This window comes from Podarcis melisellensis (genome assembly GCF_964234715.1).
Source record: "Podarcis melisellensis genome assembly, chromosome: 8".
Lineage (NCBI taxonomy): Eukaryota > Metazoa > Chordata > Lepidosauria > Squamata > Lacertidae > Podarcis > Podarcis melisellensis.
Genome location: NC_138540.1, coordinates 61,968,791 through 61,981,434, shown reverse-complemented (window position 1 = coordinate 61,981,434; position 12,644 = coordinate 61,968,791). Strand labels below are relative to the sequence as shown.

Sequence of the window (12,644 nt, the reverse complement as noted above, 5' to 3'; positions counted from 1 at the left end):
GGGCCTTCTTGTGCGCTGCTCTCTAGCTGGCGTATTGACAACTCCTCTCTCTCTTGTTCCAGCAGTACCCGTGTGCCCCCGCTCAGCCTCTGCCAGCCCCCTCAGCCCCTGCAACAACCAGCGCCTGCATCATCGCTGTTCAGAGCGACGGCGGCCAGCAACCAGCAGCCCTGATGTGACACCCCGGCGCAAGGCTGAGGCCTCCCCTGTGAGTGACTGTGTGCTCTTTCCCTCTATCTCTCCCCCCCCCCCACATCCCCACCACTGATGAGCCGCCTAGGCCCATGCCCGTGACATAGGATGCTCTTTGAACATTTTGTATTTGAGCCTGACTGTCGTTGTCTTTGTTGGTGCTTCTACCAATGGCCCACTCCCTCTACCCTGCCTCATTCCCTCAGAAAAAGAAGGAGAAGAAGGATAAAGATCGGGAAAACGCCCAAGAGAAAAACGCCCTAGCGCTTCGCAAACGCAAGTCTATGCCGTCATCCCAGCCTCGCCAGCCGCACACACCTGAGAACAGGTAGGAGGAGCTCCTAGGGTGTGGGGGTGTGGTTCTGCTACTCCATCTTCACTTGAAATTTGGCCGATCTTAGTTTAGCACTGCCAAGCAGGGCTCTCTGCATCAGGCTTTGCAGCGGGGCTGTTTCCTACCTATCCTCAGGAACATCAGGACAGTAGCCATGGTCACCTTTATTTAGGCATGGGGAACCTCAGGCTCAGGAGCTAAATGCTGCCTTCCAGACCTCTCTGTCCGGCCCTTGAGACTATTCTCCAACTCGGCCTCTTCCTCAGGCCACACCGCTGACGAGCCATGGTCCACACTCCCCTCCCATTCTTCTGCTGGGCTTGACTTTATTCTTGACATGTAACAATGGCTCTTGCTTGGATGGATGGATGGACAGTATAGACACCTCTTGACTATTTTGGGTGGCCTGCTAGAATCACACCCATTGTCCCACTGCCACTGGCATGAAGCACCTGGAAGGCAACGCATGAAGGAATATAGCCCCCAAGCTAAAAAAAGCTTCCCCAGTTCTGCTGTTAGGCTGTGGCCACATACTGAGTGAACTAGGAATAAGTTTACATTTGCCCTCACTGGTTCTTGGTAATTTGGGCCTAGCCTGGCATCAGGTCAGCAGGACAGTGCTGGTTGGTTGGTAAGGTGCAGCAGCTTTTCCTTTCCCATCTGACTGTGTGTATTTGTGTTCCAGCAGCCCAGGCCCCAAGCCCAGGCCTGCATCTCCAGCTGTTGCCAAGCAACGCCCAGCCTCACCTAGCACAGGCCCTGGTTCTCCACATCGGGCAGGCCTGAATCGCAGCGCTCAGTCCTCGCCCAAAGTGCGGCCTCGCAGGGAGCACGACGGGCAGCCAAAGGTCCGTGAACGCAAGGATGAGCAGAAGGAACGAGGGTCAGCCTCCCCGGCTCCAAGTGAGACCCCCAAGGTCACGGGAAGCAGCGAAACAGCACAAGGTGAGGCCTTACAGGCTGGAGTGTAGTGCAAACCTTGTGTGTCTCCAGGACAATGGCCTCTAGCATGCTATAAAATGTCTTAGTTCTCCGGAGCAATATCTTGGTCTCCATTGTGGAGGGATTTTGAGTGACGGTTTTCTCCTCTTCTTAGGGAAGTGTTCTAACCACATATTGGTATTCTGCTGACATTTGAAAAGACACTGGCATTTCCTTGGTCCCTTAAACAAGTCCTGTTTCAATTGCTGTGTTGTTTTAAATAAGATTGATTTATGGCATATCTTAACTACTGGTGTTTTTATTGTTTATTACAAATGTTTTCATAGCAAGTAAAATTTATATCCTGCCCTTCCCCCAAAGGAGCCCAGAGTGGCAAATATGTCAGTACTAAAACAATACAATTAAAACTTCTAAAAAGTGTTTAAAGAGCCTTCTAAAACCAGGTGAAAACTCCTAAAAACCATCACCTCCTCTCAAAACTAATAATATCAGCGTTGCCAGGGACAGGTCTTTCAGCCAGCCAATGCCTGAGTAAACAGAAATGTTTTTAAATTCCTCCTAAAAGGAGGCAGACCACCTGGGAAGCACCACCAAGAAGGCCCTGTGTTGCATTTCACTGCCAGCCAGGCAGCTTCCCAGTGGGAGCACCACCAACAATTAATTGCAATGTTTTATTCGTTGTGTATTTTAATTATGAATGTTTCTGTTTTTAGTTATTGTGTAGCTGGTTTTCATGCTTTGTAAACTGCCTAGAAGCCTTCTCTGCCACTGAACAGTACATAAATTAAAATTCAGTGAAAATGACAATGTGTTTGGGGCTCTGCAGATGCTGCCGCTCCCTCTGGGGCTGCGAGTCCAGTGCCAGCTCCTCCTCCTCCTCCAACTCCAGGCAAACCCATGGCAGGCACCACAGACCGAGAGGAAGCTGCCCGGCTCTTGGCTGAGAAACGGCGCCAGGCACGGGAGCAGCGGGAACGAGAGGAGCAAGAGCGCAGGGAGCAGGAGGAGCAGAAGCGGTGAGTCCCTGGGTTGATCAGCCATTTAGACATTCAGGTTTCTAGACCTTATGATGTTCATTGTGCAGGTGGAGCATAAAGCTGGTGAAATCCTAGAATCCCAGATGAAGAGGCATAAGACCCCCCCACTTCCCTTGGAGGCAATGTTTTGCTGGCATGTTGTCCCCACAACCCACCAGTCTTTTGGTCTTCACGTTGTTGCCTCTTCATTTTCTACCAAGTTCAGGTTTAAAGATTTCAGTTTCCTTTGAGGGGGAAAGGGAAGCAGAATAAATAAATGCAAGCATCTCCATTAGGCTGCAAGATGTGGGCTTGGTGGCAAATCATTTAGGGGTTTTCAGTAGAAAATTTGGATTCACGTTGTGCACATGCAACAGGTTGAGTGGGGGCTTGGTTTAGCTTTATTAAATTTGTTCATCGGCATCCCACAACCAAAGAAAGCTCCGAAACAGCTTGCAGAAAGAGAAGTAAAACATTCAAGTACAAGCAATGGCAATCTATCCTGTAAAATAATGCAAATTTACTAAAAGTGTCCATCCAATTAAAAGCAAATATAGCCACACCTCTTCAAAACAAATGTCAACACCACAAAATAGCTACTGAAAGCCAAAATCATTATTGTTCTCCAGATGCCTGTGATTAAATAAATAAGTGCCAGGGAAACCTCCCTGGGGAGAGCATCCATAATCGGGGCAAGGGGTGGGGCTTCGACAGAAAAGGCTTGTTCTCTTATTGCCACCCTCCATCTCTTGAAGGGGGCACACTAAGAATCCTGAGAGATGTTTCACTTGTGTTTAGCTTGCAAACCTGTTTTCAGGCCCTTGAATGATAATAACGCAGTGCATTTGACCATGTGTATATTCCATCATTGTCCAGATCTCTGGAATTAGGGCAAAATCTTCCCAGAGCAGGGGATGTGGCTTCCAGGCAGCCCAGTCTTAACATAATATCAAATCCCATTTTTTGTGCTTTCCCCCCAGTATAGAGGAAGGGCTGAAGGGCAAAACACCTGCTTTTCATACAGATCTTGGGTTCAATATCCAGTATCCCTAGGTAAGGCTGGGAGAGACCTCATTTGAAATCCTGGAGAGCCACCATCCATCAGTGTAAACCAGAGCCAGCCCACCCATGAGGCAAAGCGAAGCAACTGCCTTAGGCAGCAGGATCCAGAAAGGCAGCAGATACCAATGTAGATCTTTCTCCCCCACCCCCTTTGTTTCTGATGTAGATCTTCACTCACCCCTTTTCCCCTGGCAGGGAGGAAGGTGACATTTTGTGGTCTGCCTCAGGTGTCAAAATGTCTTGGGCCAGCCCTGGTGTAAACAATATACTAAGCTAAGTGGACCAGTGGCCAGACTCCATATAAGGCAACTTCCTATGTTCTCCCCATGGAAGTGGGAGGGTGGATGGGCCCGAAGCAGCTGTTGTAATGGTGGTGTTTGGTACCCTTAGGCGCCTAGCAGAGGAGCGGGCTCAGCAGGATGCCAAAGATCGGCTACAGCAACAGGCTGAGCTCGCCAGGTTGGAGGAGGAGCGGCGGCAGCAGGAGGAAGAGCGGGCCCAGCAGGAGGAGCGCGAGGCCCAGGATCGGGCCCGAGCTGAGCAGGAAGAGCAAGAACGGCTGCAGAAACAAGTGGGTTTGCTGGGGTTTTTATTTGCTGCTTCTCAGCGACTGCAAGAAACAATATAAAAGTTTTAAACAGTTTTAAAAACTTCCAGTTTAAAAATTACCTCTAGGTAGGGATGGGAGAGACCCTGTCTGAAGTCCTGGAGAGCCACTGCCTGTCAGTGTATACAGTACTAAGCTAAATGGACCAATGGTCCGGTCTACAGTAGAGTAGGGGTGGCCCTATCATTGGGAAAACTGAGATGGCCGCCTCAGGTGGCAAACGCTGGAGGGCAGGCAGGGGTTGGCAAGATGTTGGAGAGCAAGGCATCATGCAGCCTGTGCTGCACCTCCTATGCTAGGCCACAGACTGCTATGGGGCACTTTGATTGTGTAAACCTAAATTTTATGGTCTTTGCTTGAATCCCTCCAGCAAAATAATACCATGCTAAAGGCACCCTAAGACTCAAGTGCCAGTCTGGTGATACTTGGTACATGAAATTGTGTGAGTGTGTGGACATTTTTGCCTCAGATGACAGAATGTCTTGGACTGGGGCTGTAATGCAGGGCTGGTGTGCTTTTCAAGGGAGAGGGTGCTTTCAGGCACTTGGGGGCATTTTAGGGAACCAGACAGGATGGAGAAGCACTGCCATCTAGTGGTAGCAACTGGTTACATTTTCTAGGGTGGAAATTACGTTTTGATTCCCTATGAATTTAGGGGAGTGGGGCCCTGCAATTTCTCTCTTTGATTACCGTGTTGAGCCCCATGTCCCTGGCAAGCAAATTAGGATAGGCATGATTAAAGTGTACACACTTGCTGTGATTTAACCAGCAAATTCAGGTTGCATGATTTGTTTTGACTTCACCCAAATGTATGAACTTCTCCTGTTGGCTGCAGAGGGAGGAAGCAGAGGCCCGTGCACGCGAGGAGGCCGAGCGCCAGCGGGTGGAGCGTGAAAAGCATTTCCAGCGGGAAGAACAAGAGCGGCTGGAGCGGAAGAAGGTGGGTGTGCCTTTCTCTACAGGGGTGTGGGGGGGTGACTGAAAAGCCCAGATTGTCTGGCTAGGTGGAAGAAAGAGAGAAGGCAGCTGTCTCACTTTGCCCAATGGTAGGGCCGGTCCTGCACAATTGCAAAATGCAAAGTGATCACTTGTACACCACAAGCAAAGGCTTGCACTGCTTCCTCCCACTCCCACTTGGCACCCATGATTGAGAAAGTGGCAAAAGTTTGTCTGTGAACAGGGATAATGTCTGACAACCTTCTTCCTCCTCTTTCTGTCTGCAGCGGTTGGAGGAGATCATGAAGAGGACACGAAAAGCAGATGGAGCTGATGCCAAGGTGAGTCATTCTCCAGAAAACGGGTCAGGGATGACATCTTTTTATTTAATTTTTGTCTTTCTGTTCTTCCATCATGGACCCCCAAGGCTGCATACGTGTGGCTCTCACAAGGTCCCCCATCCAAGCACTGACCAGACCTTGACCTGCTTAACTTCAGCAAAGCTTCAGGTGCCTTCATACCCCAAGCCCTAGGGCTGGCTTGCCCTTAAGCAGGTGGTGAGCCACTGTTTGCTGGGCCAAGGGACTTTGGTACCTGAAGCAGAACATGCAGTTGGCAGCCCTCATTATTAATGATACACCAACTGCTCTTGCACAACACCTCTGTGTGTTTCTATGATACTTTTGCAGGAGGGCTTTTCAGATCTGACCTCAGTGCAACCCATAATATGCCATCTCATGGTCAGACACTCTCTGGGCCCTTGAGCTCTTCATCCCAGGGACCTTTGCAGGACCTCCTGGAAGGCAAGGCGGGCCTACTTCTACCCCAGGAAACAAAACGGGCCAAGCTTAACTTTTCCAGTGTGCTTGTTCCAGACCTGCTCTCTCCGTGGCCTCTGAGACAGGATGGCAGTACAGTAGTCAGTCAGTAAGATTTACTTGTTCATCACAAAAATACAAAGCCAGTGTGGGCTGTAATCTATTGGACATGACTAACGTAGTTCCATTTATTTCATAGGGTCCATTTATTTCATAGAGTTAAATTTTGTTAGAAGTACATTTCACTAGGGGACGTGGGTGGCGCTGTGGGTTAAACCACAGAGCCTAGGACTTGCCGATCAGAAGGTCGGTGGTTCGAATCCCCGCGACGGGGTGAGCTCCCGTTGCTCCTGCCAACCTAACAGTTCAAAAGCATGTCAAAGTGCAAGTAGATAAATAGGTACCACTCCGGCGGGAAGGTAAACGGCATTTCCGTGCACTGCTCTGGTTCGCCAGAAGCGGCTTAGTCATGCTGGCCACATGACCGGGAAGCTGTACGCCGGCTCCCTCGGCCAATAAAGCAAGATGAGCGCCACAACCCCAGAGTCGGTCATAACTAGACCTAATGGTCAGGGGTCCCTTTACCTTTACATTTCACTAGAAGTACATTTTAGCATTGTTGGTCTCCAGCACGCAGGATCCCCCTGCTCCATGTTGTACAGTGAAATTACAGCTGATCCTTTGAGCTGCTAAAACAACATAGGAACCTTATATGTAGTGTATTTATCCATGAACAAATACAGTAACAGATTTTCTCCCTCTTACTACCTGGAGAATCGGGCAAATTTAACAGTTGGCATTTGTTTTTGCAGAAGAAAGACAACAAGAAACTTGTGAATGGGAAGGAAGGGAAACAAGAGGGCGAGGCAGACACAGGTGAGAACCACCCCTTGTACTAGATGCTCTGCTAATTATGAAAGGGCAGGATCACAGGCTGGCTGTGGAATCTGGCCCCCTGCAGTTCTGAATCCAGGTTCTAACTCCAGGATATTGCCCACTCTCTAGTCAGCTATACTTTTGTCCAGGCTGTGTCCATAACAAACAGTCAGGGACAGGGAGGAGAGGGAGCTGCAATCACAGGTAGCAAAGACCTGACTTGCAAGAATCTGGACACAGACAGTGAGATGGGCTTGACCAGGAAGAGGGCATAACTTGACCAAGGAAGTCTTTGTAGCACTTCCAAGCAATTGAAAAAGTTTGTAGCAAACGAGTTGAAGCCTGAGGCTGCCTCAGTGGGTTGCATGGCTGAGGTCTCTGTCCCTGGATTCAAAGGCCTCTTGTGGCCCTTAACAATCTCTTTCCTTGCATTCCCAGATGGAGAAAAACGCCCTGGAAGCCTTCCCAAGGAAGAGGAGCTGCCCGAGATGCAGGCGTCAAGTCCAGCCGGTCGCAAGGGGCCAGCCCCTGAGGGGACCCAGCACAGGTGCCACCTACAGCAGTTCTTAGCTCAAGTTGGTGCCAGTTCCTCTGTTACAGGAGCAGCATAGTTGCTACTTCCCTGAGATCCTTCCTACACCAAAATGAAGGAATGTGTACATGGCAGGCCAGGGGGAGAGGGGATCTTGTGTGTGAAGGACCACCAGGGGCAGGAGAAGCATCTGTAGTGCTACTCTTCTCTTCCCCAGGGCTTCCTGTCCTTCTTCCTCATGGTTGTGTGACCTGTGGAGTTTGTGGGAAGCAGAATAAACCAAATGACAGAGAGGGATTTTAAACACATTGCCAGGAGATGGTTTATTATAGCCATGCCCAAGATGTTTTGGGCTACAATTCTCATCAGCAGGCTGATGGGAATTGCAATCCAAAACAACTGGAGGGCACTAGGTTGGGAAAGGGTGGTTTATTGTAACACAGACACCAAGCCCAATGTTTCTTGGATCACCAGAACCTTTATCTGGGGTAACTAGCTTTAAGATCACCAGAACCTTTATCTGGGGTAACTAGCTTTAAGACTAGATGCTCTCACATGGTCGTGCCTAGGGGATTCCAGTGGGGACAAAAGCATTTGTACGAGTTGTTGTGCTTTTCCCATGGTGCAGTGCCTGCATATTCTGCCCATTACTGAATACTTTATTCAGAATACACAATTCTGAATACTTTCCTTTAAAAAAAAGCAGGTTACTAGTCCTTATGGTTGCAGATAGGCCAAAAAATAAGTGGACAGTGCTTGGTGTAATCTCAGAACCCAGATGGAGTGTGTGTGTGTGTGTCTTACCAGGAGCAGAGCACATTGTGCAGTGTATGCAACTTGAGGAGGGCTTGATTTAGATTGCAGTTTTCCACTCTCTGTGGTACAGGATTTTCTTCTTTTTTTGTTGTACACTGCCACCCGCCCACCTTGCGTTCTTCTTCCCTCTTTGAGACAGGCCACATCTCCATCTGACACCCTCTCTTCTCTTTTGGTTGCAGCTGTCCTGTGGCTCCTGCCCTGTCCCTGGTGAACGGCCTGCAGCCCAGCAAGCACGAGAACGGCTTTTCCTCCCCCAAGGAGCCCAGCGGGCGGGAGCACCCCGTGAGCCCCGGGCTGAGCATGGCTGGCGAGCCCATCCTGCCTTTTGCCAACAAGGAGCCCTTCCTCAGCAAGGCAGTAGCAAAGCCCCCACAGATCACAGGTGAGGGGCTGCCCCTTCTTTGTCCTGCAAAGTTCAGGAGCTTTAAGCAAGTTAAAGGGCATGCTTCATATGCAAAAAAACTGGCCCAACAAATGCCCTGAATAGAGGCAGTGGCAGGCAGGCAAATGGTCTGGAAGTCAGTGCAGAGGATGTGAACTTTTATTGGGATCAAACGGTCCCATGGGCCCAAGTTGTTCAGGGCTTTGTGAATTAGCACATAACCATTGAAGTTATGTGGTAAACATGGTCCACCTAACGCAGCATTGCCCGTTACACTGATTCCAGAAGCCAAGGCTTCTTGGTGCTTGTGAAAAACCATAATCAGTTTCTAAATGGCAGGAGCTAAGCAGCTGGTTTTGGCAGATTCTTTTTTGGAGGCAGGAGGCAGGCTAGAAGATCCTCTGTAGCTCTTCCAAGTGTCTCTGATCCCTTTTTAACTTCTTTCTCTCCTGCAGAGGTTCTGTAAAGCAGCGACACCACCCTCCCCCACCCCAAAGGATGGGTGCAAACAAGGTGCCAACTCCAGGCTAGCTCTAACCAGAAGATCAGCCCAAGGCTCCCCAACCTGCAAGGATCGAGGAGGTGTCAGGAGCCAGGCTGGGGGTGGCCCAGCCCCACGGACTCTTCTCTTTTCTCTTACTGTTTTCATTTTATGATTATGATTATTTTTTAATATGCACCTTATCAGACTGACCCTCAACCCATAGCTCATCCCAGACGATATAATCACATAGTTATTTAACTGGCTGGGTACAAAGGATGTTAATAATGTACATAAACTTCAGTGTTAGCATGGGATTACGCAAGCAGTTACCTCTGTGGTATCGCTGCCCCAAAACATGTATTCATGGGAGATGCCTTTGGTGGGTTACTTTTTTTAAATGTGGGCTGAGTCATGGCAGGGGAGATTGGATCCCTTGTACACGGTTGGGGTCTGTGTGCAAGAGTGTGAGTATGTGTGTGTGTGTCTGCCTGTTACAGCCAATGGAAAGCGTCTAGATTTCTAATTTAAACTCTCACTATTGGTCCCAGCCAGAATACCTGCAGGAGTGTGTGTGTGTGTGTGTGTGTGTGTGCGCGTGCGCGTGCGCGTGTGCGCACCATTAGCCACTCAACAACTGCCGTTGTCCTACACACTGTGCTTTTCTTGGGTGCTGCTGTTTCTGTGTGTGTATGTGTTTCGTGCGTGCGATGGCTGGGGCTGTGTTTCGCTCAGAGTCATTGTGACAGTATTATGCATCTGAACAACCTTTTGTGGACAATAAAATGGAGAAATGGCAGGTGACATCTCTTCTTTGGGCTGAATGTTTACAGGCTGTGCTGGGTTTACCTGCTGTAAGGACTGGGACAGTAAGCAACCTCACGCCACCTCCAGGACAGTTTCCTCCTACAGTTTACAGTGGTTTGGAGCTATGGGGCAGTAGCCATGTTCTCCTTCCCAGGGCACTGGGATGGAGCAATACAGACCCTGGAGACAGGTAGAGAGAAGCAGATGGGGAATAGTAGGCGCACAGCCTTAGTAATTTTGATGCTCTGGTGGTCAGTTTAGACAGTTACCAGAACCAAGTGACTTTTCCTGAACAGTACCACTTCAGTATGAAGAGGAGAAGGAAGTGGAACTTCTCTGGAGTTTTCTGTGGGGGCAGGGAGTACTAAAAATACAAAAAGATACTAGTCTTGTCTCCTCCAAACTTTGGTCAAGAATCTGAGTCTGGGGTGGTGCTATGCAGAAGAAATCTCTCAATGACTGGGCTGACCAGCAAGCAACCCCATCTGCACACCTTATTTTCTCTTCTATAACTGAACAGCTGACATTAATTCCTGTGGAGCAATGTATAATAATGCAGTGCACTGGAGGACAATGGTTCCTCCACTGCCAGGAGCATCATGGGGGCAGGGGAGAGAGAGCAATGCCTACTTTCTCAAGCATAAGGCAACGTACAGTAAATAAATTGCATTAGACACACGAACCACAAACCTAACAATAAGCAGCACAAGAAAACCCAGACAACCACCAACGGACTAAAAACCCATCAGAAGCTTGCTAGAGGAGGGGGGGGGAGCTGCCACTTGCCCGAGAGCCTGGCAGAGAGCCAGTGGGATCCCTACAAAGAAATACCTAAAGAGAAGAAGCCGCTGAAGTTTCACCTTTTCCTCCACACCTTCCGGAGGAATCAAAACCTGAGAAGCCCAAGTGGCTGAAATGGGGTGGGGGGTGGGAATTGTGTGCATGCAGTGTGGGTGTTGGGGAGAGCCCCCCTCCCACACCTGTTGCAATTGGCAGAGCCTGCTGTCTGTTGATGGCCCTGCCATCTCCTCCTGGGAACTTCTTAATATAGGGCTGCCAAAATATCAAAAAACAAATTACGGTTTTGAGCTATTTTTAGGAAATTTGCCAAAAATCTACACTTCTGACATGGGTTGCCATACGTCCGAATTTTCCTGGACATTTTAGCGATTTTCCACCCGGGCACTGTTTTCGATGGCCAAATCCCTCTATGTCCAGGAAATTGCAGACATATGTCAACCCTACTTAATAGACCTTTCCTGCGCTAGTGCAGAGCAGAGAGCATCTGCAGGCGGGAGATGTTGCGGGGGGGAGCTGGAATCCTGATTTTAGTCCTACAAACGGCCTTGTGAGCTGGCTTTCTTTGGAGCTCAGTTTGCAAGGTTCTTGTTACTGTTAGAGAAGCAAAGAGGATGGTTTCAAAGATACTTTTCCCCTCCCCCCCTTTTTTTTACCCCTAGTCAGGGCGAGGGACGCAATTTCCCCAACAGGCCACATCTTGTTTGCATTGCCTGCCGGCTGAAACTCTTATGGAGTGCTGAATGGGAGATGGTTTCAGCACTGATGGTTCTGGACGTTCCCATTTCTCTGCATTGCTTGTTTGGAGCACCAGCTGAGCTCTTCAAATGAGCTCTCACCTCCTCTCCCTCCCCGGTGGTTTTAGACCTTGAGATCTAAGTGATACCTGGAAATGCCCAAGTAGTTTCCGTGCTTTGGAGAAAAGCTGCAATGGTAACACTTCTACAAGTTTGGGTTCAACATCTGGATGAAATGAGCTTCTGTCTGTTTTCCAAGTGGGTAAAAAAGGGTTTGCATTTTGAGTAGCAGCTGGAGACAGCAACCTTAAAAGAATAATCCTAAACATGAATTGGAAACCAGTGTGACTTACTTGGGAGCAAATGTATTCTGGAGCAAGGTTCTAGTGTGAAATGCAGAGATGGTTCCTCTCATAAATCCCAGCCAGTAGGGCCAGTTCTTTTCAAGAGTAATGGGAAGGCCACAGATTAGGCATCCTGACTCAATCCATTTTGGTTCTTGCATCCTTATCCAGGTCACTGAAGTGAGAGGCCGCTGAAAAGTCCTATCTCTTGATTTGTAATTAACTTATCCTTTCTAGGCTTGCTTTGAGTTACTTTCTTGAGGTAGATGCTGGCATCTCCAAGGGGTGGTTGGTGCTTGTACACTTAATGCTGCCTTGTGCATGTGTCCAGCGCCCCCTTGGGGACTACTAAATTTTGCCGCACCTGGAAGATTAGAAAGATTCAAGACTGTGAAGAAACAAAGTGAGTTCTCCTTTTTAAATTCCTTCCTCCAGCTAAAAATGTGGCAGATGCTTCCTTTTACGGATTTTGCTGCCCACCCTTGTAATTTTTATTTTGTGGCTTGAGTGGGTCAGGGAGAGTTTCTATTCTCCACCTCCCCAAACCCTTCTCTATGATTACTTGCTTTATCACAGGGACGGGGAGCCAACTGTAGCCCTGCAGATGGTGCTAGACTTCAATGCCCAGCATTCCTGTCTAATTGCCATGCTGGATGGAGCTGTTGAGAGTTGGGTCCCAACAGCCTCTGGAGGGTCACGGCATCCTCCTATCTACTCTGTGGTTTGTCCATGTGTACTGTGTTGGTCCTGTGGGGAATATCACTCAGCCCCCTCCTTCGTGTGTGAGGTACTCATAGGCGCCGACTTGAGGGGGCCTGAGCCCCCTCAAAAATTCGTTTGGGGGGGCTCTGCCCCCCCAATAATTTAAGAAAATTATTACCGTATTTTTCCCTCAAAAAGAGGAAGCGGCTGCTTTCCTGCATTCTGACTCAGGGTCTTACTGCCCCCCCCTCCTCTGTTT

General features: G+C 49.1%; 1 protein-coding gene across 13 annotated transcripts in view; it reads left to right on the top strand.

The window, feature by feature from the left end:
- MAP7D1 (MAP7 domain containing 1) overlaps nucleotides 1–9,796 on the top strand; it is a 57,224-nt gene extending 47,428 nt beyond the window's left edge. For 6 of the 13 annotated variants that reach the window (XM_081922673.1, XM_081922663.1, XM_081922674.1 and 3 more), the window contains 11 exons: nucleotides 63–208; nucleotides 399–520; nucleotides 1,212–1,471; nucleotides 2,295–2,484; nucleotides 3,937–4,117; nucleotides 4,989–5,093; nucleotides 5,377–5,430; nucleotides 6,720–6,783; nucleotides 7,222–7,330; nucleotides 8,314–8,516; nucleotides 8,972–9,796. In XM_081922673.1, coding sequence (XP_081778799.1) covers nucleotides 63–208; nucleotides 399–520; nucleotides 1,212–1,471; nucleotides 2,295–2,484; nucleotides 3,937–4,117; nucleotides 4,989–5,093; nucleotides 5,377–5,430; nucleotides 6,720–6,783; nucleotides 7,222–7,330; nucleotides 8,314–8,516; nucleotides 8,972–8,982 — 1,445 coding nt within the window. In that variant the 3' untranslated portion in view covers nucleotides 8,983–9,796. The remainder of the gene's footprint in view (nucleotides 1–62; nucleotides 209–398; nucleotides 521–1,211; nucleotides 1,472–2,294; nucleotides 2,485–3,936; nucleotides 4,118–4,988; nucleotides 5,094–5,376; nucleotides 5,431–6,719; nucleotides 6,784–7,221; nucleotides 7,331–8,313; nucleotides 8,517–8,971) is intronic. The other 7 variants (XM_081922664.1, XM_081922669.1, XM_081922671.1 and 4 more) reach the window with 4 other exon arrangements.
- Nucleotides 9,797–12,644: the final 2,848 nt, after the last annotated feature.